Source organism: Macrobrachium rosenbergii, chromosome 17 (genome assembly GCF_040412425.1).
Source record: "Macrobrachium rosenbergii isolate ZJJX-2024 chromosome 17, ASM4041242v1, whole genome shotgun sequence".
Classification (NCBI taxonomy): domain Eukaryota; kingdom Metazoa; phylum Arthropoda; class Malacostraca; order Decapoda; family Palaemonidae; genus Macrobrachium; species Macrobrachium rosenbergii.
The window spans coordinates 6,093,366-6,119,293 of record NC_089757.1 but is presented as its reverse complement, the minus strand read 5'-3'; the positions used below and the strand labels follow the sequence as shown (position 1 = coordinate 6,119,293).

General features: G+C 36.5%; 2 protein-coding genes across 2 annotated transcripts in view; one reads left to right on the top strand and one right to left on the bottom strand.

Annotated features, from left to right (window-relative positions):
* Positions 1-216: 216 nt before the first annotated feature.
* Pex3 (peroxin 3) lies at positions 217-1,846 on the top strand. Its single transcript, XM_067119480.1, has one exon. It carries the CDS (start codon positions 484-486, stop codon positions 1,672-1,674), a length of 1,191 nt encoding a protein of 396 aa, XP_066975581.1. The 5' UTR covers positions 217-483; the 3' UTR covers positions 1,675-1,846.
* An 8,086-nt stretch (positions 1,847-9,932) lies between these two features.
* The window catches only part of LOC136847679 (uncharacterized), an 89,243-nt gene continuing 73,247 nt past the window's right edge, over positions 9,933-25,928 (bottom strand). The window contains exons 14-24 of the mRNA XM_067119475.1: positions 22,418-22,566; positions 21,880-21,996; positions 19,303-19,455; positions 18,908-19,033; positions 16,257-16,415; positions 15,644-15,779; positions 13,889-14,061; positions 13,279-13,689; positions 12,999-13,135; positions 12,391-12,532; positions 9,933-10,822 (exon numbers count right to left, since the gene is read on the bottom strand). Of these exons, the coding sequence (XP_066975576.1) occupies positions 10,445-10,822; positions 12,391-12,532; positions 12,999-13,135; positions 13,279-13,689; positions 13,889-14,061; positions 15,644-15,779; positions 16,257-16,415; positions 18,908-19,033; positions 19,303-19,455; positions 21,880-21,996; positions 22,418-22,566 (2,081 nt within the window). The 3' untranslated portion in view covers positions 9,933-10,444. The remainder of the gene's footprint in view (positions 10,823-12,390; positions 12,533-12,998; positions 13,136-13,278; positions 13,690-13,888; positions 14,062-15,643; positions 15,780-16,256; positions 16,416-18,907; positions 19,034-19,302; positions 19,456-21,879; positions 21,997-22,417; positions 22,567-25,928) is intronic.

Here is a 25,928-nt window from a genome sequence, read left to right as displayed (position 1 = left end):
GAATTGAAAACCCATGCAAAGTATATCATGTAATTTTGTCATATCCTTTATCCTGAATTTCTTATTTGAGATGAATTTCAGTAATCCATTCAGAATGTATTAATTGGCCTTGTTCCCTATATTGGCTGTCATTAATGTGTACAGTATTTACTAAAATACTTTTCATATTACTGAAAAAAAGATTCTTTTTTCAGTTCCTTGTTCATGAGTTGACTGAAAAATGCTGGGATAAATGTATGGATCGCCCTTCTACAAGACTGGAATCACGCACTGAGAGTTGCATCAAAAACTGTGTTGAACGCTTTATTGATTCTAGCAATTTTGTTGCAAACAGACTTCAGAAAGTATCAACATCTTCAGGCCACCTGTGATTCAAGAATACTGTGTACAGCTAAGTATGAAGAATGCAGCTGTGATTTTGTAAATCATTGGTACATCTTCTACATTTATTGAGCTTTGTGGATAAGTAAATAACACTTCAGTATGTTTTCTAGAATAAGAGACTTTGTATATAGGCATAGGAGGAAGTTTTTAATAGGTACAGCTGTTGTTGGTGGTATTGCCCTCATAAGTCGGTATGCAGAGCACAAATTGCTTGAGTGGCATGATGCACAGACAAGAATGTTACTTCAAAAGCAGAAAAAACGACAACATTATGAGAATACACAGAGAACAGCTAATACAACTGTCATGAGTTTAGCAGGTAGCTTGAAGGAGCTTGTAACAAAAGACCTAGACTCTGAAGCTCTTCTTCTAGCTATCAGGGAGCAGCCACAGCACAAGCACAGCATTTGGCAGCAACTTAAAGTTATAGGATTTAGTCGTGCCATATCAGTTGTTTATGTTTCAAGTCTGGTGGCCTCTGCTATACGTGTACAATTGATGCTTCTAGGTGGTTATACATTTGGTGACCTAGTCCATGAGGGTCATGCAGGAATACCAATTTCTCAAGGACTGCAACAGAAATATTTGGCTGCTGTCCACTTTTTGGTTGAAGAAGGGGTTCCCAAACTTACACAGCATGTTACTCGAGCTGTGACAAAAATAGCCACTGGATTACCCCTCACTCAGCAGTTAACACTTTCACAGTTGGAAGCTGTTTTCCAAGAAATCAGGCTATTGTTAGCTGGGGAAGGAATTTCTCAGGAATTTCCAGAAAGTAAGTCATGTAAACTGGAGAACTGGACAAGCTATGTGTTACAAGTGCCACTGCCTCCAGAGGATGATTCTTCTGAGAGCAGGGTTTTGTATAATATGTTGATTGAGACTTGTGATATTCTAGGTAGTGAAGATTTTAATATTGTTATGGACTCTTTAATTCAGCATGGTTTTAACCACATTTTTGATAGATTGGCAGATTTCTATCCTCTTAATAAACCCCAGCAAAGCTCAAGTAGTACTACGTACAATTGGGTCAGTAATATAAATCGAGAAGAACCTCTCAGCGTTGCAGAAGACAACAACTCTGCCATGAAAATCAGCCCTCCTCAGGGTGCATTTTTGAGCAACCATACCCTAGCTGTTGCAAAACTTGTCCCTGTGTTATCTGGAATAGTGCATGGTGCTCTTTCTCCAGCACCTGGCCAGTTACTGCAGAAGGTATTAATGGAAGAGAAGCTTGAGACATTAGGTTTTAATGTTTATGATGCATTTGCTGTGCCTCTTTGTCAGTAGAATGTAGAACAGTCTGGAAAGTAGGATTAATTTTTAAATGTATGCCTGCAACATGAGTGCATCAATTCAACTTGTAATTAATAGTGTTGTGTGTTTACATGGTTAGTAGTTTTTGTACACTTAGTGATGTATTAAATATGGAATAGTGTATCAATACATTTGTCTAAAACAGTGTTTGACTTTCACTTCCTGACGCTACTTTTGTGTACCTAATGAATCATGAAGAAATCAGTTCTTATATATCACTGCATATAGTGTATGGTTTGTGCAGGGCATTTTTAAACAGTGGAAGAGAAAAAAGTGACAGTTATGGAGGTTATGATGGACTTTTTTTTTCTCAGAAGTACTGCATTTGTTATTCCTTTACATGCTTGAACTGCAATATTTGGCTGAGACTTTGTCAACATGAAAAGGTATAATGATTTTGGCGTTACCATTATTTCATTGGTCTTGTGATGAAGTTTTGCATAGTATACTTCACATATTGAGTGATAAATTTCAGGGAATTTCTATCCAGTATAGTTTCAAGAATATCAGGAGTGCTAAAATATGCACGTTATTACCGGAGAAACATAGTATTAAAAACTCTGCAGTAAATTCTATATTATTTGCCATTTTATATTAAAAATTTTTATTTTTAACATAAATGCACTTAGATAATGAGAATTAAGGTTTAAGTGATTTATGCTGTACTGTATGTCCAAGAAAATTTAACAGCTATCAGGTTAATGAAGCAACATTTTTCATGTATAGCTATAGTCTTTTTAATTTCTCAATTGATGTTGATTGACACTCAGGAAAAAAAATAAAATTGATCTTAATTGACACTGGCTTTCCAGAAAGAAGTGGAGATGTTTTATATGAGCAACTTACCAAGTAATTCCGCCCATTGCCACAGGAGCGTGGAAGCGACTTGCAGCGAATAGCGTCATTCTCTTTTATGCTGTGCTGCTGTCAACAAGTCGGTCATTGCAGTCCTGCCTGATTCACAGATTGTTGCATGCTTGGTGAAGTTGAAGTATTTCACTTTTGTTTAGCCCAAGCTGTTTTTTGGTTTTGTTATTGCATGTAGACTTACTTTTACTTAGCTATGTGTGATTCTAGCTCTTCCAGTCGTCACTATTGCAGCGAAGGCTGTAAGGTTAGATTAGTTAAGCTTTGTTATGATGCACATACTAGGTGCACCAAGTGTAGAGGGCAGGTGTGTTCGAGGGAGAATACGGGTGGGGAGTGCAAGGCCTGGGATGAGTAAGTGGAAGGTGCTTGAATCTCATCTTAATAGCCTTGAGGAGAATGGGATAAGGAAGGCGGCCGCTCAAGCCGAAAGTAGGGCCTCTGTTAATAGGGATTCTTTTCCTAAGCCTAAGATAGACTCTAGCCTCCCTCTTCCCTCTACTCCCGGTCACACTCTTTTTCCCTATCCTCAGCCCTCCCTCTATCCCTCCTCATATTCCCGTGCTTCTGACCCCGATGTCTTGGCCAGTCTTGAGTCTAGAATTGAGTCGTCTTAAGTTGACAAGAAAATAAATCTAGTGTTAATTCAGTGCCAGAGATAGGGGCATCCCTTAGTGTTTTGGTGGACAAAGTTTTCAGTGATAAAGTGTAAAGTGAAGTGTCAGTGGAGGACGTGGTTTCCCATCCCGTTGGTTCTCCTAGACGAAGGTCATTGTCCCACTCCCCTAAACCTGGGAGGTCCAAGGGAGGCTGGCGGGGTTTGCCCACAGGTTGCTGCCCCCTCAGTCGAGCCTGTTGCAAGATCCCAAGCTTCAACAGACTGCCAGTGTAAAGGCATGTTGGATGTGTACTGCTTGTCTTCGAGCTCGGACTCAGATTCCGACCACGGGTGTTGCAGACGCTTCCTTGATTTGTCCTGGCCACTGAAAAGGCACATGGAGGACTCAGTTCCGTTTTCCCTTTGCCTGTCAAGTGTCACAGGGAGACCTTCAACAACCCACTACCACCTTGCAGCTACGGTGTGATCCTTCAGTTTTTGCCTCGGTTCAGCTACCTGCGCATCCATGGGATTCTCCATTTTCATTCTCCCAAGGATTCCAAATGGCCGAAGCATCGTTCTTAGTGCCTGTCACCCAAGATCCCATCTCGCCCCGTGCTCCCAGCGCCCACTCCCAAGAGCCCAGTTCCAGCTCCCGTGCTCCCAGCATCTGCTCCCGTGCGCCCACTGGGGACAGCTCTTCAGAACTCACGTCTCTTTACTCTTTCAGAGTTCTTAAAAAGAGAGAACTTGGGTGTTCCTTCACCACAAGAGGAGTCACTTCTTCACAGAGATCCGCCTTGCTATTTTCTCCATTGGATTCTTCTCACCTTTTTCTCCAGTCGATCGTGGAAGAGGTCGCGTCACATCTCCAGAAGAACTCCACTCAAGACCTGATAGCTCAGTCTTCTAAACGCCCCAGGAGTTCTTTGTCGTCTTCATTTATTCCCAAGATGATCTTTGTCTTCGTCGTTTACTCCCAGGATGACCTCTCCAGAGACAGTATTCTCCTGCAAAGGCTCTCTTAACTGATGAGGAAATGACAAGCATTGTTTTCCAATGCTAGCAGCTTTTTTTTATTTTAAATTCATTACTTATCTTAATGTTTTAGAATGGAATATATCCATGTATCCCACCTCCTGTCAATGTGGGAATCAGCTATGTAATTACTTGGTAAGTTACTTATATGAAAATGTTATTTTCATAATAGAGTTAAGTTTCATGTTTGCTTACCAAGTATTTACAGAGTCAGAGCCAACCCTCCTCCCCTCCAATGGACGTAAGGGCAGAAATAGAATGAGGTTGTCAGCTAAGTTGTTCCTAGTATTCCCATTACATGTAGTGGGTGGGACTGGTCACCTACACTAAACAGTCAGAGTGCTACCATGAATTTTAAAATTTTAAGCTGCTGCACGAGTGGAAAGTACAGCTATGCAATTAATTAGTAAGTATATAAGAAACTTAATTTTATTATGAAAGTAATATTTTTACACATGTCCTTAATAGCACTTTACAATTACCAAAAAAACTCCTTGAAATCCCTTACAGTTTTCTGTAAAAGAAAACTAATGGGATGGCTTTGTCTGTCCGTCTATACGTTTTCTGTTTGCACTTTTTCTGTCCACCCTCAGATCTTAAAAACTACTGAGTCTAGAGGGCTGCAAATTGTTACATTGATCATCCACCTTCCAATCATCAAGCATAGCAAACTGTGGCCCTCTATCCTCAGTAATTTTTATTTTATTTAAGTTTAAAGTTAGCCATAATCGTACTTCTGGCACTGCCATAGTTACCAAAACCACAGGCCACCACTGGACTGTAGCCGAGCTTCATGGGGTGCAGCTAAGAGTTTCATGGGCCATGGTAGAGGCTACCACCAGACCGTGGCTGAGTTTCATGGGCTGCGGCTACGTTTCTTGGGCCATGGGTGAAAGTTTCATACAACATTATATGCTGCATATAAAATTAAATTGCTCTGAAGAAACTACGGTGTATTTTTTTACTTTTTTTTTTTCCATTTACTGTATGATCACTTCTGTTTGGGGCTAACAGTCTTTGGCTTTAGGGACTGCAATATCTTTCTTCAAGGATGACAAACAAGAATTCTTTCATTAGCTTGTCCTTGGATTGTGCACACAGACATTAACTGGGATTTTGGTTCTTGTAGGGTATTATCCAGTGCCTGATTTATTTTAATAGTCTTTGCTGTAACTATAACAACTGAAATTTGCAGTCACTTTATATGATTTTTTCATTACAGTATTCATGAGGCCTGTTTAAATCAAGGGTTTATCTGTCACTTAACCATTTCTCCCCATGACCCTGAGATTAAATGCATGTTCACAGAATCCAACATCATTATTAAACCTCCAACATTTACAAAACTACACTAACTTTTCCAAACGGCCTGTCCCTTCACTCTTACTTGAGCATATTTGGACAAGTTATTCCGCCTCCTTTTCTCTATGACCTGAGAAAAGACCCATGTTCCCTGGATGGCTCACAGCTTTAGTTGTGATGATGTTCTGATATGCACAAACAGTTTGAAGCTGTTGTGAATGAGACAACCACAGAGACAAATAATTGGTGGCACTGTGTACACAAAACATAGTGCACTGAATTTGAATTTCGAAACTTTTGTGCATAAACAGGGACAATCCAGAAATATTTCTTTCAGATCATTTTCTTATCTTAACATTCATTAGGTTAGGTAAACCGGTACTCTTTCTACAGTATAAGGTATGTGAAGCTGGTATAAATGTTTAACCATTTGATCCTTACTTATATAGGCTTCAAAGGAGGTGAAGGCGCAGACGGTGCAGCCATATTCCTATAAACAATTATGTAAAACACCAGGGTTACAGAAGTCATCAGTAAAATGAAAGAAACTTTGAGATTTACTACTATTATGTTTGAGAATTTGTCACACCAGTTCAATGTGGTTACTAAATGGCCAACTCACGACCTAGTTCCCAACTGTAAAGAATTTAGTGCATTAATATTAAAGTAATATTGAATGAATGCCCAAATTTGCACCAGTAATGATACTAATTAACCCTTTTGCTTATGACTCTTATAAACAATTACTGTATGTCTGTGGGCAGTGGCAGTGACTCGAGTGGTAAGCATAAAAATGTTTATACCTTTATTTCTTCAAAGACACATGTCTCCCAGAAGTTATCAAGGTAGACCATTCAATTTTCTTTCATTTTGTAGCTGAATGAATATTCTACACAATGGCATAAAAAAATCCCCCCCAAATAACTCTCATGACGGTGAAATAATGAGTAGAAATTACAAGGTATGAAAACATTTTGCACTTTTCCCACCCAAAAAACTAAACGCTATAAGTTGTTTTTTGTCCACGCACACCCAGGTAAATTACCTAGTTACTATAATGCAAAATGCTGAAATTTTAAAAAGGAAAATATGAAATGAAAAAATGAATGACAAGTAGCATGGCATTTTCTGTAAGAAAAGTGCCAGACACCCATGCAATACCTGCGATAAATGTTTCATTTGGCATCTGACTGATTGCTGTATACAATGGCATAAAAATCCCCCTAAAATATTTTATGTAGGTGAAATAATGAGTAGAATTTACGAGATATGTGAAAATTTTGCACTTTCCCCTAAAAAATAATTTGCCCCAAAAAATATTGCAATAAAGTCATTGTTGTAAACCATAACATACCCAGATAAATTTGGTGCTTTTGCAATGCAAAAGTTATAAATACATCAATGAATATATGAAAAAGTGATTGACAAAGTAACATCACGTTTTCTGTAAAATAAGTGGCATCCAGTCAAGTATTCGTTCCCCTCTCTCTCTCTCTAAAAAAGATAAGTGGTGTAATTATAGAGTAAAAATCTAAAACTATACAAAATAAATAAACATACATGTCACATATGTATAAAAAAAATCAGAAGCACTTGCTGAAAATGATCCTCATCTTGTCTGCTAGTTTTTGCAATCTTTTTTTATATTTTTTTGACATTTGAGTACGTCATCAGTAACCTGAGGACTTACCAGCATCGGTAAGCAAAAGGGTTAATAATCTTTTTTTATTCGAACAAATCCTTTGAAGAAGGTCTGTGAGAGTATTTAAACTCTTGGTATGGTTAAACTGTTTTAAGCCACTAATTGATATTCCTCTCTTTCTTTGTAACTGTATGTTGCTTTGCCTTGTCAAAATGCATATAATGGTGTACTAACGAGAGAGAGAGAGAGAGTTCTAGACCTTCTGCATAGATTATTATGTAGTTCATGTACCAACCATGCAGAGCCTATATTTGTAGCACAGATTTCTGAACTTAGTGGGGGCAAACAGGAAAGAGGTTTAAGAAAAACGACAGTAAGAAGAATGTTAAAGGAGCTAAATTTAGTAGACTTGTGATTTTTTATTTTGGCCTTGAAATTTGTCACTCCTGAAAATCTTTCAACATGAAAGCATGTCAAGCCCCTGAAGAATAGTACTTGACAGTGTCATCTTAGCTTCTGTGGGCACCAGAAGAATTGGAAGACCCAGACCTACTTGGATGAGAACTGTGAGAAGGGAGGCTGGAGAATGGTGGACAATAAAGCACAGGAAAGAAAGGAGTGGAAGAATTTCACAGAGGCAATAACAATGGTAGAATTTTGCAGATGCAGTGATGATGATAAAAATCTTTGAAGAGCTACAACTCATCCTGTAGCTTAAGGAAGAATACAGGATCCATGTGCTGCAGATCCCCACCTTAATGCATCTCATCTCACCAACTATACTGTATAAGCAAAAGCAAATGTGAATAGAAAGGAAGCAAAGAAAAAATAAAGCTGGGAAAGTGAAGGGTAGAGTTGAATGCAATACTGAGTGGTGAATGCAACAGTATCACAGGAAATGCATAAGGTTTCAAAATTGAGATGGAGTAAGGGACTTTAACCTTTGATACGTGAATACGTAAGGAAGGATGACTGTGTTGTAGTGAAAGGGCAGATCCTGTAGGGGGTGGAACCTTTATGGTATTGCTGTATAATGGATTTTGGAGCTGATAATAAGATGTCAGTAAAAAAGGAAAAAAGTACCAACAGGCCAGGTAAGGTGAAAAGAAATTTGAGGACTGATAAATAAGAATATCCCAGTAGTAGTTAGAGCAAAAGTCTCTGCCATATCTACAAGGCTTGTACATCTTTATATAGTATTTTACTGTGCAGGTATAAACATGGGCATCTGAAAAGAAAATTGATATTTTGAAGAGATGTGAATACAAAGAGGTGAGAGTCATGATTATTGCATTGAGGGGACTGTACTAAATATGTTGAAACTGCTCAGAGTTAAGGTATCTAAAGGCTTGAAAATAGTCTGAAAATACAAAGGTTTCAAAAATCAAGATATTTTGGTCTTGAGATGGAAAGCCAAAAACAGTTAATCTGAAAAGTAGGTACAGAAGCAGCAGAACATATACCAGTGAAAAAGCTGTAAAAAATCTGGAGAAAAGCCTAGGTAAAGCCCTCAACCAAATGAGAATTCAGATAAAGTACAGAAGAGAGTGGAAAGACGTTATTTCACTTCAGACTCTGTACAGAGAAACCTGACAAAAAAGAAAAAAAAACTTGTTACAACATTGAATCAAACAGTAATATCGAAGGGCTGCCAAGGCCTCATAACTCTACAGCAATAATGTCCACGCTTCAACCTGTAGCAAATGTCATGGTTTGAAAGATAAATTGAGTAAAGGGGATTTTGTCAGAATCTTAATCATTTTCAGTATGAAGTCCCTGTGGGACATAGGATCCCTAACTGTATTTGTGTAAGCATTACAGTTCATTTTCTTTTTAAAAAGTCACCTTTTCAACTACTATTGGTTTGCAATATGTAGGATATCAGTCCCAGAGACTGGAAGTCCATGAAGGTTTTTGGAGTTATGGTTCTCATTACCAATTGTATGGATTCCAGTCAGACAAAAATACAAAAAAGCTGTATGTCACTTCCCATGTAAAGAGCGACTCAGCATCATTAAACTAAGGTTTTTACTTTGTAGGGAAATACAAAATTTTGACTAAATTTTATATTCATGAAATGCAGTGCTGTAATTTTGCTAGGAGTGCCCTGTTCTCAGCCCCTCCAACTGTTTTCTTGCCTAGAGCTGCTTTGTTTTACTTAGGAAGCTATGGATAATGGTAACATCATGAGTAGTAGGTTCCTGCTAATGGTTTTTAAGCAATGCTAAATGAGCTGAGAGTTTTATTCCCTGGCTAACTCAGTTCTTTGCTAGAGCTGCTCTATTGTATATACAAATAAGTAAAATGGAAAGATTTATATTATAGGACTGTAATTACCTAAAATTTATAACACCTCATAGTTACAAGCCATTGCTTTAAAAGGATTTCTTGTCTTCCCTCCCTGCCAAATGACAGAGAAACCATTTTGCTCTGAAGTTACAAGGAAAATGAGAGAAAGATCTATCTCATTTTCTAAAGAATCATCTTTAATGTGGTAGTCTGAAATTCTGCATGTGTATATTCTACCTCACCATGATTTTTAGATTTATGAAGTATGAACATTTTTTGAAGGAGGTTTTTAATGCTGAGAAAACTTATTGAACATTAAAAGGCCTGGTGTAAATATTGGTGAGAGGATTTATTTTCCACACCTAGCCTCCCTTCATGTAATAGTAATTGCATTCTTAATTTGTGTGGTCCGTATTGAAGGTAAAGCAGGTGCTGAATAAATTGTCAATAAAAACATTAGGAACATTTGAAATTGGAGGAAATAAAAGAGCATCATCAGGTTACCCTGAGAAGACTTTACTTTAGTCTTTAAGTACAAAAGTAGCTAAGTCACATCTCTACAAAATAAGAAATTTTATTTTTTAAAAGAAGGATGTGATAAAAGTTCTTGAATATAAATTATATTGTGTAACTAGACCATAGATTCATTTCTAGACACTCGGACACCCTGTCCAAAGGATTTAATCCAGAATAAGTTGAACACGAGATTTATATGCCTGTTACCCAATAAAAAATGAAACTGCATGATACAGATTAATGAAAAAGAATTCCAATTGGAAACATGATACAAATTATTGAAAGGCATTCAGACTGTAAGCATAATACAAATTATAAGTATTTCCCTATTTAAACTCAGAGTGTTTCTATCATATCTTTCTCTGTCATTCTGTTCACAAAGTTTTTCTAAATTTTCACATTCCCACTAGAATGCAGCTTAGTTCAGTAATAATTGATCTAGTAAATCTTTTAGTTCATTTTTTCCTTATTTAAGGTGTGCTGTTGAATAGCTATTTTCTTTTATTTAACATGTGTTCTGACAAGTTAAAGGTTATTAGCTTAAGTCCTATAAATCCGCCAGAACCAGGCTGCCCTCTGTGGTAAAGGTCAATCCCTGAAAGCCAGCCTGGAGATGAAAGGGAGACTTCCTGGGCATCAAAGAAAGGCACTGTCAGTTGAGCTACATCAGACCTTCTAGATGTTGGTCCAAACTGAACGTATGAGTTTGACTCAAGTGTTTCTCTGTTAGGGGGAGAGGCTTTAGTTGGGTCACTTGGTTCTTGCAATTTGATCTCTTTTCTGGCTTCAGGAAAGATGTCATTTTGAATCCAGTAACTATTTGCACGTAGCAATTTGCCACTTGCATAGTCAATGGGTGTTACATGTACCTGCAATAAAAAGAGCACTACATTGAAAATACAAGTAAATTTAATTTGAAGTAACAAAAGTAATGAAAATGGTTTTAGGTTGCAACATCTTGCTTGTTTACAATAATTACTAGTTAATGATGTATTGGTTAAATTTAAGACTGGAAAAGACTTGATTTCAAGAGCTAGAAAAATATTTGAGAACTAGAGTTTGGTTTGGTTTTTTGGTTGGGTTGTTAGTTATAAAAAATATTTCAACCTGACAACTAAGTAACGTATTTTCCAAGCCTATTAACCTATGGGGTCAGAGATTAACCTAAAATGACAGTTAAAAACCACCTGGGGAGTGGAGTAGCATTTATGTCTAACAATGGCTGGACCCAGGTCCATTTTTTGGCCTGTGATACTTCTGATGTTAGGATGGACCATTTATAAACTTAACAAACTAAGTCTTCATCTCTTCCTTGTATTTATATGAATATCTGCATTGGGTTCACTGTTTTATACTTAAGATTTCTGCAGATATTTTGCATACTTTTGATATTAAACTGTTTTGTGCAGGTGTTAATTTGTTGGGATATTCATCCTTACTTTTGTCTTGTCTGTATTATTTGAGAGACCGGTACATTTGTCCTGGAGCTCGGGAAAAATGTATGTTAAGTTTCAAATCTCCCATAATATGCAACATTTGACCAGTGCATCATAGAGAATAAGGCATTATGGTCACTATAGTTATAGCCAGCCCCAACACCCTACTATAGTATTAAGAAATTCGTTGCACTGTTGACTGGTAAGTTGCCAGGTCACAAAGAAATCTTCAGACTTGTTGGCCATGGCAATAATAATTTGGCTGGTTTCTCATTGCTGCCGGTACTAAGATCCATTCCCTTTTATCTCATGCAGATGATACATTTTGTAGGTTGGATTGTTGGATCCATCTTCTCGTGGATTATGGCCGGAATAGGCATCAGATACATAATTTCCTTCATTTACAAATACATTTTGTTTCAAGGCAATACCAGGAATATAGTCATATTTCCAGGGAGTTTGGTCATGAACATCCCTAAGGCAGGGGTTCTATTGCTCATCACTAAATTATTACTAAAGGCACTTCAGGTTAAAACTGAATAATACTTTGCCATCAGTGACTATGGATAGACTTTTAGGCTTTAAAATGGTAGATTTGCAGCAGAATGCTCTTGAGATTTTATTGATTAACCCATGACCACAGGAAAGATAGGTGTTGAGGCTAGTTAAGTGATGTAAAACCAAGATCAGTAATGTAAAACCCAGTGAACTTTATTAAAATGTAACTTCATGATGAGTGTGTACATTTTAAGGTCCTGTTTTTTCATAGGTTAAAGTTCAGGGCTGTGGATAGGCCAAATTTTGAGAGAGAATTATTACTGCAATTATATGGCTAGTTAATGTCTGAAGATATTCAACTATGTAGTAAATATTAAATCCTTGTTTTTTCCCCTTCATTAGACTGTAGTGATGAATATGGTTTTGCTTTCTATGTGGTCACTTGAGAATTTGCTGAGTATTATCAATTATTCTTTTGAATTTGGATGATTTTGCTAACTTACCTGCAGGTTAATGTGAGTTTCCAGAGCACGGAACTTTACACCAGTTACTGCATGATTAGAAGGGCCTTCCAAACGATCAAGGTCAATACTGCGTTCATCATAAGAGAGTCTCTTGTAGTTTATGTTCTTCTTGTACATAGGACTGTTGAGGAATACTTTATTTTAGAACAGTAAAGAAATTTCTAAAATTTGTAACGTGTGTAGGACAAGCTAATCATATTTTAAAGAATTGGTTTTTATAAGAATGCTACAAAATAGAAATAAATGCAACTTATAAATTCTGAATAACAAAGTGAAAAATTAAAAATGAATACTTGGAATTATTTCTTGAAGCATCTACAGGTTTGAAGGGGGATATCAAAACCAAAAAACTGACTTAGAAGTACAGTTGGTTTTTTGCTGTGTAGAAAACATTCTTTAAGGTTTTTTTTTTAAATATTGGAGCCAGATGGATGAGCAACTTAAGCGCATAAATGTACCAAGCTAAAGGGCAAAAAGATGCTCAAAACCTGAATGAAGTGATATGCATACCTCTCACAGGAGGAAAATATTTTAGGAATCAAAGAACATTATTAGATAATTTCATAGCTGATAAAAGTTGCTTCTACCTATCTACATCGATTGGTGCAGCATCCATCCACTGAACTGTAGAAGCATCAATTTCTCCTTTAGGTAAGGCTTTGCCCTGCTGGATGACCAAGTGGATTACCTTATTTATCTTAACAAACTTTACTCCAGTGACTACCTGTGGAGGAAATGTTCTATATTGATTAAATATTTTATGGGGTATCTCTTGATTTTTTAATAAACCATAAAGACTTTAGAGTTTTGGAAAGACTACTAAAACTATAGAATATGTAATGATGCTTAAAAATATCCAGTACTTACCATGTTGTCATTTGTGTTACTCATAACTTCAGCAAGGCTGATGTACCGTTCACTAGTCAGCAGATCTTCATTGTCACATATACAAAGACAATAACTGCAGTGGTAAAGAAGCCATCTGTACCAGGAATCAACTTTCAGGACAGTTCCATTGCACTTTCCATTGTAACCAAACTGTGATCCACTTTCATATCTAATGTAATCATATCTTCTGTGCTCGCTTTCTGATAAACATACCCATGCATCTGGTTCATGAAACTGGCAGTCCCTTATAGTCCCTTGGCATCTAGGTTGCTTTCCACATAGCTGTGTATCTGGTTCGTAACAGGTCTCGTGTCTGGCATGCTGATAATGAGCACAGTTTTGTTTACAAGTTCCATAGCTATTCATATCTGCTTCATTTTCAAGGTATCCCTGGAAAAATATGATTTGATAGTAAGTCTTTCAAACTGAAAATTTAAGTCATTAGGTATAATGCAGTTCGTTTGAATGCTTCAGTGGCTGACTGCGTGGAAAACAAGTACAGCATGTCAGGAATTTTTGTTTAAATATATTCATAGCTGAGATTTATTGGTGATAAAAGTGGATAGATTATGGATTGAAATTACATTACCTGCAAAAACTCTCTGAACTGAATAAATGTTATCCCCTCAACATGTTTTTGAGGATCACAAGCAAAGAAATCTCTAGATGTGTCAGCCATGGCTTTCTGAGCTTCATTTAGAATGTCCTCTGAATATTTTGTATACAGATATTCAGACATTTCTTGTTCAGTTGTGAAATTCCCTGAAAAAAAAAACTTTAAGAGAAGGTTTTGCAAGATCTTTTCTTGTACGGTCTTCATATTTTTTGACTAAGCAGTTTGAAGAACAGTAGGAGTTTTATGCTTTTAGTTCATGTTTGAATTCAAGATCTGCTGAACCATTCTGAAATAAGATACTGTACAAGAACCGTGAAAACCACTGATCACTGCATTAGACAATCATGTATGTAAGACTGGGAGCTTGGTCAAAGATGCTGCTGGTAGATTTGCAGTTTTTTAGTGAACTGTAACTTTTAAAAATTTCAAATATTTGTGTTAGTACAGAGAATAAAAAAAAATATTTTAATTACAGTGTTGATGCTTTTCAGTATTCTCTACATGTCCAGCCTTATGTAGTCTGCATCTTTTGTGTTTATGAAGTATGCACAACCTTGATATTTAAAATGTTTAAAATAAATGTGTGAACTATGGTAGTAAATTCTAGAAAAAAAAAAAAACATATTGTAGTACTGAATATGGTAATGTAGAATGCCAGGGTTTAGGCACTAGTGACTTATATTATCTTTAACTTTGTCTGCATTCTTCTCAACTGTAGATGATGTTTGCATTTTGTAAGCATGTGCATGTTTTTCTAAATTTTTGCCTGTTATGATTTGTTTATATTTTAATGATAAAGCAAACAAAAAGTATACTGTATGCATTATTACGTATTTATGGCCTATTAAGCTTACTTAGTTTTCAATACATTTTTAGCATATGCAAGTCATCTTCAGGTTTCATTAGTGGCTACAAAAGTAAAAAAAATTCCATTTAGTTATAAATGGAAAGTCCATGAATAATCAGGTCCACTAAATCCAAACCTGCAAAATTTGTGCAACAGCTGAACTATAAATAATTAAACTTTAACTTTATTATGATATCACATTCTTCAGTATGTACACTTGTAATGTTTTATTGGAAATGATAGCTGTATTGGCTGCAGAGCTCCAGCAATCAGCTGCAGGACTCCAGTAGTTGGCTGCAGGGCTCTTACACAGAACCCTTCCTATTTCTTAATATGACTCTTGCCTTGATGAGGCAGTGGAAAAAAAGAGATCTCCAAAGGGTATCTCAGGTGTATATTTCACTTTTCTTATGCAGGTACAGTACCCACCATTCCAACAAGCATAGATCTTGTCATTCGTAAGAGGAGTTCTCACATGCTTTATTGCTGGGTAACTATATAAGAAGAAAACTGCACTCCTAAATGTTCCCTGGCAACCTAATTTTTTCCCTTTCTCCTGAAGAGAGGAAGCTCATTAAGAACAAGGAAAAGGTTCAGTAGAAGGTCACTGCAGCCGATACAGCAATTGCTTTGAACAAAACATGACTCAGGAGGTCTCCTACTAAAATACATTCGTAATGTTGATGTGCAGTAAAGACAAATAATAAAAATTAGGTAACCTGCAATTTATCTTTCTTGAAATAACAGGTGGTTGTTTTGTTTGGTAATGGGATAATACTAACAGGTGGTTGTTTTGTTTGGTAATGGGATAATACTAACAGGTGGTTGTTTTGTTTGGTAATGGGGTAATACTAGAAAAACAGTTACAGTACTCAGCCTACCATTATTATGTAATCTAAGAATCATCCAGGAAAACTCCAACATCACAAAACCCCTTGCTTGAGTAATTGCTAGTAGAACATACAGTCCATTCATAAGTAGTTGTGGTGATTGCTCAAGCTTGCAAGGGTTTGTTTGCTGAAAATAGAAACAAAGCAAATTGAGATATACTTCTCAGTTTCTAACAATACTTGTGATTTAAGAAATACTGTACTGTACTGGATAAATTTGACATATTTGTATTGTTTAGAAGGGAATCTTAATCTCATTCAGATGCTGAAAACTCATTAACCTGGGCTAAAAGTGGAAATAGTAGTTAATAATGAATATTTGACTAACAAAAGAGCTTGAAGCATTATGCACATTTCATTTCAACTTCTAACATATGGTCATCAATGTACTACTGTATGTTCATAATTGATGTGACAGGGACTCCTTTAGTAAATATGACTAGTTGCCCTTCATATCTCTACTCCTAGCTAAATTAATATAAAGTTTGCTGCCATACTGTATGGTGAAACTGAATAAAATAAATATTTCTCTCTCTCTCTCTCTCTCTCTCTCTCTCTCTCTCTCTCTCTCTCTCAGATCAGTACATAACTTTACAGTACTTACTTTCATTACATCCTGCAGTATTTTGAACACACTTGATCTAAAGCTGGTTTGAAGAATATCATCTCGTTTTCTTCTTTTGATTCTTTCTTGTGTATTGGTCATGATTTTAACTTTCTCAAAATTGTGATTTTTGTTATTTGAAGTCTTTTGTAAAAAATCCTTAAAAACAAAGTTGAATTAGTCACAGTTCCAGGAAGAAATACATAAAATGTTAAACGGAATACTGTAATGAGGTGCACAGCTAAAAATTAACCTTTAGTAAGTTCTCAGTCTCCATGTAACATCCTGTAAGTACAAATTTCTGGGCTTTCATCTTCAAAAAATCTTAATTTGAAACATACAGTACTGTCAACTGGTATTTCCTTGATATACAGAAATCAACATATTTTCTCTTTTAATAAGAAAACCAGCCAAGATGGGATCATTTGTTTTTCCATCAAAGTACCTCAGTTTCAGTTACCTTGCCAAATGGTGTACCATATTTTTGGTACTTAATAGTTTTTCATTTTTAAAACAAAATGATATTCAGATTAAATGATCACATCTTTAAAAAGAATAGTGAAGTAATATGGTGCTTTGTTGATACTGAAATGCTTTCATACCACCTTTTACTTGCTATTACTTGCTACTTTATCTGGAATTGCATAACTGCCATTTGGGTTATTTTCAAAATTGCTTTTTCTATACAAACCCAGTACTTATAATAATGTGGTCTTTGAATCTTCTTGACACTTAGCTTGCAGCCTTTATTGTGAAGCAGTGAATGGTCATGTTTTTTACGTAAGAAAATAAATTTTTGAAGGTTCACTTTGACCATTTTTAGTGACAGTCACTTCATTCATTTTGTATTTTTGTTGTTTGGTTTGTTTCTTGTCTCCTACACTATTTGTTGAAGTTCATTTTGGGAATCTTCTAGTTTTTTATGTAGTCATTTTATAGCATTGACATCATTACTATTTTACCTTTTGTAAGAATGTTTTATGATGTATAATTTTTCATATATGGTATTACCTTCATTATCTGTTTGCTCAGGGTAGGATGATGCAACTTGTTTTAATACTTGACTGCTATGGTAACATTACATTTTATTTTGTTTTGCATTTTTAATGATAAATTTCTTAACCTTTATTTTTACACATTATTATTATTATTATTATTATTATTATTATTATTCAGTAGATGAAACCTATTATATGGAACAAGCCCACAGGGTCCATGACTTGAAATTCAAGCTTCCAAAGAATATGGTGTTCATTAGGAAGAAGTAAGAGGAAGTAAAGGGAAATACAGAAAGAAGAGATCCTACTTATTAAAAAAGACAAAAACTAATAAATAGATAAACTGTTAAAAATTTATTGAATTCAAGAAGAATAGTACAAATTACCTAAAATAGGCTGCACTGATTTTATCACTGTCATAATAAATATAAGAAGCCTTACGAACAATACCTAACTTATATGTGGCATTTGCTGAAACTACATCAAGTCAAAAGAAATGGAGCTCCTACACACCACTTGCTGACTGAGTAGGAACCAAGAACAAGCTGTTGGAATTTAGTTTGGAGGTGTTATTGATCTCCCGATGAATCAGGCAAAACGACAGGAAATTGTAAACCCAAGACTTGAATCATGGATGCGAAAGATATCTCTTAGGTGCCAACAGCATCTGAAGTTCTAGGAGGCCACTTATCCTAGTACTGACTGGTCCCAGCGTTTCTGACCATGGATGCAAAAGACGTCTCCTAGATGTCAACAGAATCCGGTGCTCCAGGGGGTCACCTATCCAAGTACCGACCTGACCCAATCATTGGTAACTTTGCTGATCGGACGAGAAGCGATATTTTCAATCTGGCATGGTTAATGGCTGTTATGCCCATGGTCCGTAGGGACAGAGCCGAATAGTAACATCTTCGGAGTGTTGAGATTGAAGGAGTAATTGAATGTCTTCCTAGATCGAACAATTCTTAGAAATGTCGAGGTGTCAAGACCAATTGTCGTTAACACTGACCCTAGTGACCGAACTTGTCTGTCATACATCCATCATCCTGGAATGTGTCTGGTTGACCACTGTGCTGAGTATGCTACTGCAAACCCAGGCACCAGCACTGTCAATAGAGGAGATGTTAGGATACTAACCATCCCCCTCTTGTTGACTAAGGAACTACCATGGTACCATTCCTGGACAACACTACGGAAAGCCTATCCTTGAACCCTGAGGCTTTCAGTATTAAGAAGATCCAGGTTATTGAGGTGCAGATTGGGACAGGTTAGGCTACGATTAGTTTAGGCTAGGCTAGGTTGGGTTAAATACCCAACCTAACCTAACCCAACATAGACCCTTAAAGAACAGGTAACTACCCTCTGGATGATGCTATGAAAAAGAAGACCCAGGATACTGAAGCGCAGGTTTGGTAAGGTTCGGTTAGAACTAGTTAGGCTAAGCTAAGTATCCAGTGAAGTTATGCATTACAATGAGCTTTTATATTGAGTTGTCCAGATTTTGCTTTTAATTTAATGTCTTCATATAAGATTATAATACAGTATAGTAACTGTACTATACTGTATGTCTTTCAAAGTACTGTAAAACTTTCAGTGATAAAAGATAAGATTTTTTCATTTAGCGGGGGTGTTCAAAGGTTCCACATTCTTTACCCTGTTAGATGACATTGATGAAGAGGGCACTGCCATGCTGTAAAGGTCACCCATAAGTGTTGAAACTGAGTATCTGTCATGAGAAACTACTTGCTTGACAAATTCCAGTATTGTTTGATTTTCAACCTGCAAAAAATTAATCTTAATCAGTAGTTGAGCATTATAATAATAATAACAAAATTAATTTTAGCCCCTTTTTGAGGCCTTGATGAAATACCTACATATTGTACTGGAATCCAGGTGTGATTTTTTATGTGATTTATGGATTTAGAGTATGTATATACAAAGTAGGAATTAGTTTACAGATTTTTTCCATTACATGTTTAATTGCATAAAAGCTAGCACTATTAAAAAACTGCATTAGTTGATGGAGAATGGGAATACATATAACAAACCTTTTCTTCCATCCCTTGATATAATATGAAACGATCATACATGGTGTTGATGGCTCTTGCATATTCTTCTAGGGTGTCAAGGGCAAGCTCCCAATGAATCACATCCCTTAACTCATTAGCTAATCTTTTTAGTGAGACCTTCACATCGCCAACCTGTTTGAAATACAGTATACAAATGTTGTGATTATAGTATACAGATTCCTTCTTATATGATTTTATGATTCTCATAAGTGACTGTGCCTATCACTTATTTTCACTGCATATGTTTGTAGAGGCTTCTTTTATTAAGTAGTAAATTTACTTTAAGGAAATATTTATTTTCTGCGTTTGATGCTGAATTAATATCAAATGATGAATTAATTGGTCATTTTTTCATTGGTTTTTGCAACTCACTTGCATCAAACCTAAGATAAAAAATTTCTTGGATATTTAAGCAAAAATTGGAAAAGTAAACTTAGTAATGATGTATAAAACATGATGGACAAGTAAAAACTACCAGATACTGTAAATAAAGCACTGTAAAATAGTACTGTAATTATATTAGGAATAAATACCTTATAGTATCAAAGTTTTGTGTGCCTACAATATGTGCATATCTCTCACTGCACAACTAAAAGACCCATCTTCTAATTTGATGTTACGTTGATAAGAGGAAATTTGTAAACCAAACAACATTACTGTACAGACAGTTTCCAGGTTACGTTGGGCTCGGCTTACGCTGTTGTGAGGTTACATCGCTCTTCAAATATACAGTATTTACAAAAATTATTTCCCAGGTTACAGCACATGCTCCTGGTTTACATCGCTAGTCCGATGGAAGACTGGTGCTTTATTATGCCTCCAAAACGGCAAAATTGTCAAAATTTTGAGGTTTTTTGATGAAAATCTCAATTGATCAGAATGCAGGCTACATAGTTTTCAAGACACCCAAAGGATTAAAAGTAAGGTTTTCTTATGATTTTTGATGATGTCTTGGGTTATGTCATTTTTTGTCTTGTGTCAGGGTGTAGGAACGGAGCCCCCAACATAATCTGGGGACTGCCTGTACTTGTTTTTCAAAGCTTAGCTTGCATTGAACAACGCATGAATAGTGCTCTGTTTACCTTTCTTCTCTTCTTTAATATACACCTCTGGGTGAAGTTTGTACATCTTTTTTTCTGACACTGCCAGCCACTGAATAGGAAATTTTTAGTTTTTTCTTCCCAACTTGGATGGAAAAGTTAGACCAGTTCTTGCAAGGTTTTATGGCCTACAGTGTAGGTAGCTTACATCCTTGACAGGTATGCAGAATAATGTGAGGTGTTGTTTCATTTTTTTTCCCCCTTCAACTGAGATAAGTTCATACAAGAAAGCTTAACTAGAATAAAGTAGCTATGCAGTCATTTTATTTTGTTTGGTGTGATTTTGTTTAATTTTTTGTGTAATTTATAAGTTTTCAAGCTTTTATATGTAAATTAAATAACATTAAATATTATTAAAAGTAATTACTGTACTTGGTAAGTATATATAAAACTTAATTTCATTATAAAAATTTCATTTTTGATCTCAGACTGGACAGAATGTTGATGAGCTGTTATAAGCCTCACCCATCATTATATAAAAAAAATTATGCATCAAGAAAAGAATGTTAGTACATCATATACAGTTCCCAGTTATGTGACCATTGCAACTTACATCTGATAGCTGAAAACCTAACCCAGTTGTAACTCAGGGACTACTGCATCTGTATTATTTGTTATGTTATACAAAGTAAAGTAAGCAAAGACTGATATGGAACAAACCAGAGAGCAAGCTTCTGCAGAATAGAATGCCCATATATGAAGATGAAAATGTAAATTAAAAAATATAAACAACAATGGAGATACCACAATGAAAACTAAACAAATTGTAAACTCTAAGGCAAATAGTGCATGGGACTTTACAGTGTTATTACAGCCTCATTTAAATTTCTTACCATCAACATCAGTAATACATCTCAGAGATTGGTCTATAATTTAACAATAGAAGGAATAAAAATGTGTCTGATACTTGATAGTGTAAAAAATGGCAGTTGATGCTCTTAAATGCATGTTGCACATACAAGTTCTTGGAGTGGAAGAAGTGACACTGAGGGATTGAATTGAAATATTCTTGTGAAAAAAGAGCTTATGTGTGTTATCTGGCAATGGTCTAAATTACAATTACCTTATTTCAGGCAAAAGAAACAAGCACATGTAGAATTAGAAGTGACATTAAATATCTTTATGGTTCAAATGTGAGTCATTTGTGTCAGAATTGGTTTTTCCAAACTAGCTTTTCTGCAAACCTGCTGATAATATTTGCTATTAAAAACAATTACAACACATAAGAATGCCTTCACAAAAATTATGACATGCTGTGAAATACTGTATTTTTATGAGTATGAAGGCTTATAAACTGATAGACAAATGTGGATAAATAAAAGTGTAAGAGAGAAGAAAGGGAAAACATAATGATTTGGTGACACTGAATCCATTAATGTATACTACTTTATATATCAGCTTAGGTAATACAATTTTTATTTAAAGCCTACATAGTGAATAAAATACAGCAATTTACCTTTTGTTCAAGATGATCGAGACGGTTTGATAAAACTTGAAATGCTTCAAATATTTTGCCCTGGACTTTAGATGATCTTGTGTTTATGTCCATAACCTTTAAACCAATATGCAGCACCTGAAAAATAACAAGTTTTTTTAAGAGTTTTTTTTTTATTCTGCCATAAATAATATCAAGGCAAACTGGTCATGAATTTGCCAAAAAGATCATGAATGAATTACTCTTTCAAAAGACATGCTGACTTATCCTTGTAACATTCTTTAAAAGTTCCTCCTTACTTCAGTTTAATGTAGGGGAGGAAATTTACGTTAATGATAATGTGCAAATTGTCATTGAAATTTAGATGATGCTTACCAAGTAAGTTGTTGAATAAAAGTAGTTCTCCTTAATAGGAATACTGTATAAAGAATTTTTGTAAATTTGCCTGGAGCTCTTATGCTTAGTTATGTGGATTAAAATATTTTGATTTTTAAGTGTGCAATTCTTATATGTATAGTTATTCATCATAATTCTTAATGGTGGCAATGATGGTAATTACCTTGTCTATAAAGTTTGTTATGTAGCCAAGTACACCGAGTCCTTTCTCATGTTCATTGACAGTATCTTCAAGATCAGTGTAAAGGTCAATTTCAAGGCTAGTGTTGATGGGTTCAGTGAAGGGTGGAGCGAGGTACCTCATTACTTTTTCTGCAATATTTTGTAACAATTTTACCAAAATTCTTAATTGAAATAAAATGTTTTCATATGAGTACAAAGCTTACTTTGTTTACTGGTATTACCAATGTGGCTCCTGGGATGGGTAAGCTGCTGCAAGTAGGAATGAGGTGGCAGTTGCCTGTTACACACTTCTAATGCAATGCTTTCTGTCCTGAATTTTCTTTGGCCCATCATTATTCAGAAATATCATGAGGCCAGTAGCATTGTTGCCTGACTTCAGATTGATATTATGATGATTATCTGGTATATGCATTGTTACAATGACAGATTAGGTGAAATGCTCAGCCCTTTCAAGGAGGAATACCTAGACCTCAACCTCGGCCTTGGGCCAATCTGCGCCCCCCTTCTAGATCGATCAAGAAGTCGTTACTTAAACCAGCTGCTAAGAAATGAGAACACAGTCCTTTGTGCCCCGGTCGGAGCAAGGCTGCACCTCTTTTGGGAGGAATGGAGCCGCAGAGGGGCAGAACCTTGGGTAGTCCAATTGTTGAGGGAAGGATTTTCCACCCCTTTCCAAGAGAAGCCTCCCAAATCAAAGTCGCCGATCAGCTTGACTGTGTACTCGGCTCACTCCGAGAAGTTTACTGCCCTTTCTCAAGAAGTTGAGTCCGTTTTCTGCAAAGGGGCAGTAGAGGAGGTTTTGGATCTTGACTCGGAGGGATTCTACAACTGTCTCTTCGTGGTTCTGAAGTTGTGATGTAAATGGTGGAAAAAACCAAAACCAAGATAAAAAAAACGTTTTTTTCTTGTTTCTTGTAAAAAATCTGTAAATAATGGGAAAACAAGCTGTTTGTGTGTTAAATAAACAAAAACTTAGTTAAAATTCACATAATAGAATATTACAGGTTCTTCTATAGGCCTATACCATCAACAGGTATGTTTATATACATACTGTACATCATTAGTCCATTGTAGTTGGCATGTTCAAAATAACATTTAGACAACTCATGAAAATAAAATACAGTACAGTACATTAAAGTTCAAAACTACTTTCATTAATCTGTTGTAGATAATATTTGTAAAACAGACAGGGCATACATAGTATGAAAGAAGCATGTAAACAGATTAGTGCTGGATTTATATACCTCACTCAGGTCTTGTACTGTGTTTCCACACTTCACTAAGGGGTTTTGCCCTCCTCATGCTTAGTTCTTATTGCCAACTTACTACTAACTCTGTTCCCTTACTGCAAGTAGGTGAAGCCAAAGATGCCAAAGGCAATAGATCAAATAAATTTATTTCTTTTTTTTATTATTTTCTTAATTAGAAAATGATTTTGTTATCATAATTCGTAACACCAAGTCTAATGTACTTTCTAAAACAAAGCTTTAAATAATATTTATTTACTACTGCACAATACACCACTTACAATATCCAGCAGTACATGGCAACTTTTATAGGAGTGGCTGTGTAGTACACAGTCTGTACATGTCTAATACCTGTCAGGCTGTATCTTTCTCTCACTCCCTCTCCTCACAGATACTTATATAATTTGCTTAACATACTTGTGCTACATGTTTGGTAATACTGTATTAATTTCTTAGGAATTATCATTGCAATAAGTTTACTTATGTAACAGATACATAATTTAGGATAATGGACACTGTACAGTGTTATCAATTTATAAGCCTGATATGTCAATTGTTGAAATTATTAATTAATGTAAACAATTTAACCTTAAAGAATTCATTCTTTAGCAGGCAACTCTGAGATACAAATAATACAAGAAATTATAAAAGTACCAGAAAAATTCGGAAAAAAATGGAAAAATACTGTTTTTTTACATCCTATTCTGAAGTCATCAGGGGGTTGGAGACCAGTTCTGGATGTCAGTGCCCTCAACCGTTTCGTGCTGAAAACCAAATTTCATTTGGAGACCAACCACTCTGTCATGTCCTCTCTCCATCAGGGCAACTGGATGGTCACTCTGGACATGCAGGACACTTATTTCCATGTCCCGATACATCCAGATTCAAGAAAGTTCCTGCGTTTTGTGTTTTGGGGCAAAGTTCTCCAGTTTCAAGCCTTGTGCTTCAGCCTGTCCACAGCCCCACAAGTGTTCACTCGGATCCTTGCTCCTGTTGGGAAGTGGCTTCACCTTCTCAACCTCAAAATTTGTCTCTATCTCAACAATTGGCTGCTCCACCCTCCTTCAGAGGAGAAGTGCGCAGAGGACTTAAACAAGACTCTTCGCCTGATGCAGGAGTTGGGCATTTTGGTCAACTTTCAGAGGTCGCAATTAGTTCTGACCCAGAAGATTCCCTATTTAGGGATGATTCTAGACTCTCAGACTTTTCGGGTTTTCCTTTCTTCCAAATGAATTGACTCCTGTCTCCAGGCTGTCCAGGAGTTCCTAGACCTCAGGACTTGCTCACCAGTTCAGTGGATGAGTCTGCAGGGGACCTTAGCCTTAGTAGAACCGTTCATGAAGTTGGGCAGGCTTCACATGAGGCCTCTTCAGTTTTATCTGAAAGCGTGCTGGAGCAGGAAACCCAACCTGACGCCTTCATTTTCCCCATCTCCTCAGTGATCAAGATGGACCTTCGATGGTGGTTGTCCATAGCAAGACTTCGAGAGGAGAAGCTCTTCTACCTTTGCACCCCAACCTAGAATTTTACTCCAAAGCTTCAGATCTAGGTTGGGGAACCCTTCTACAGAGTCAGAAGATCTCAGGGATGTGGTCAGTAGATCAGAGAGGTCTCCACATCAATGTGAAGGAACTAAAGGCCATTCATCTGGGTCTCCAGGCCTTCTCTCTAGTTTCCGGCAAAGTAGTAGCAGTTTATGCGAACAACACCACAGTGCTGTTTAATGTCCACAAACAAGGGGGCACCCATTCCTTCACTCTCTATGAGACGGCAAAAGACCTCCTTCTCTGGAAGGAGCAGTACCAGGTGATTATCACTTGCTTCGTTCAGGGAAAAATGAATGTCCTTGCAGATGAATTGAGTCATTGCAATCAGGTTTTGCCGACGGAGTGGAAACGGGACTCCCTCATATATGACAATCTATGGAAACTTGGGGCAAACCAGCTGTGGACCTCTTCACAGCATCAAGAAATCATCATCTGCATCTCTTTTGCTCCCCAGTCCCGGACCCTCTCGCATGGGCGACAGATGCCATGCTGTTAGACTGGACAGGCATGGATGTCTACACTTTTCCACCTTTTTGGTTGATCAGGGAGGTGGTCAACAAGTTCTCCTCTCACCAGAACGTCTCAGTGACCCTCATCGCTCCATTCTGGCCCAGGAAGGAATGGTTTCGGGATCTGTTGTGAATGTTAGTGGAGTTCACAAGACTCTTGCCACAAAAGCAGTCACTGCTCAAACAGC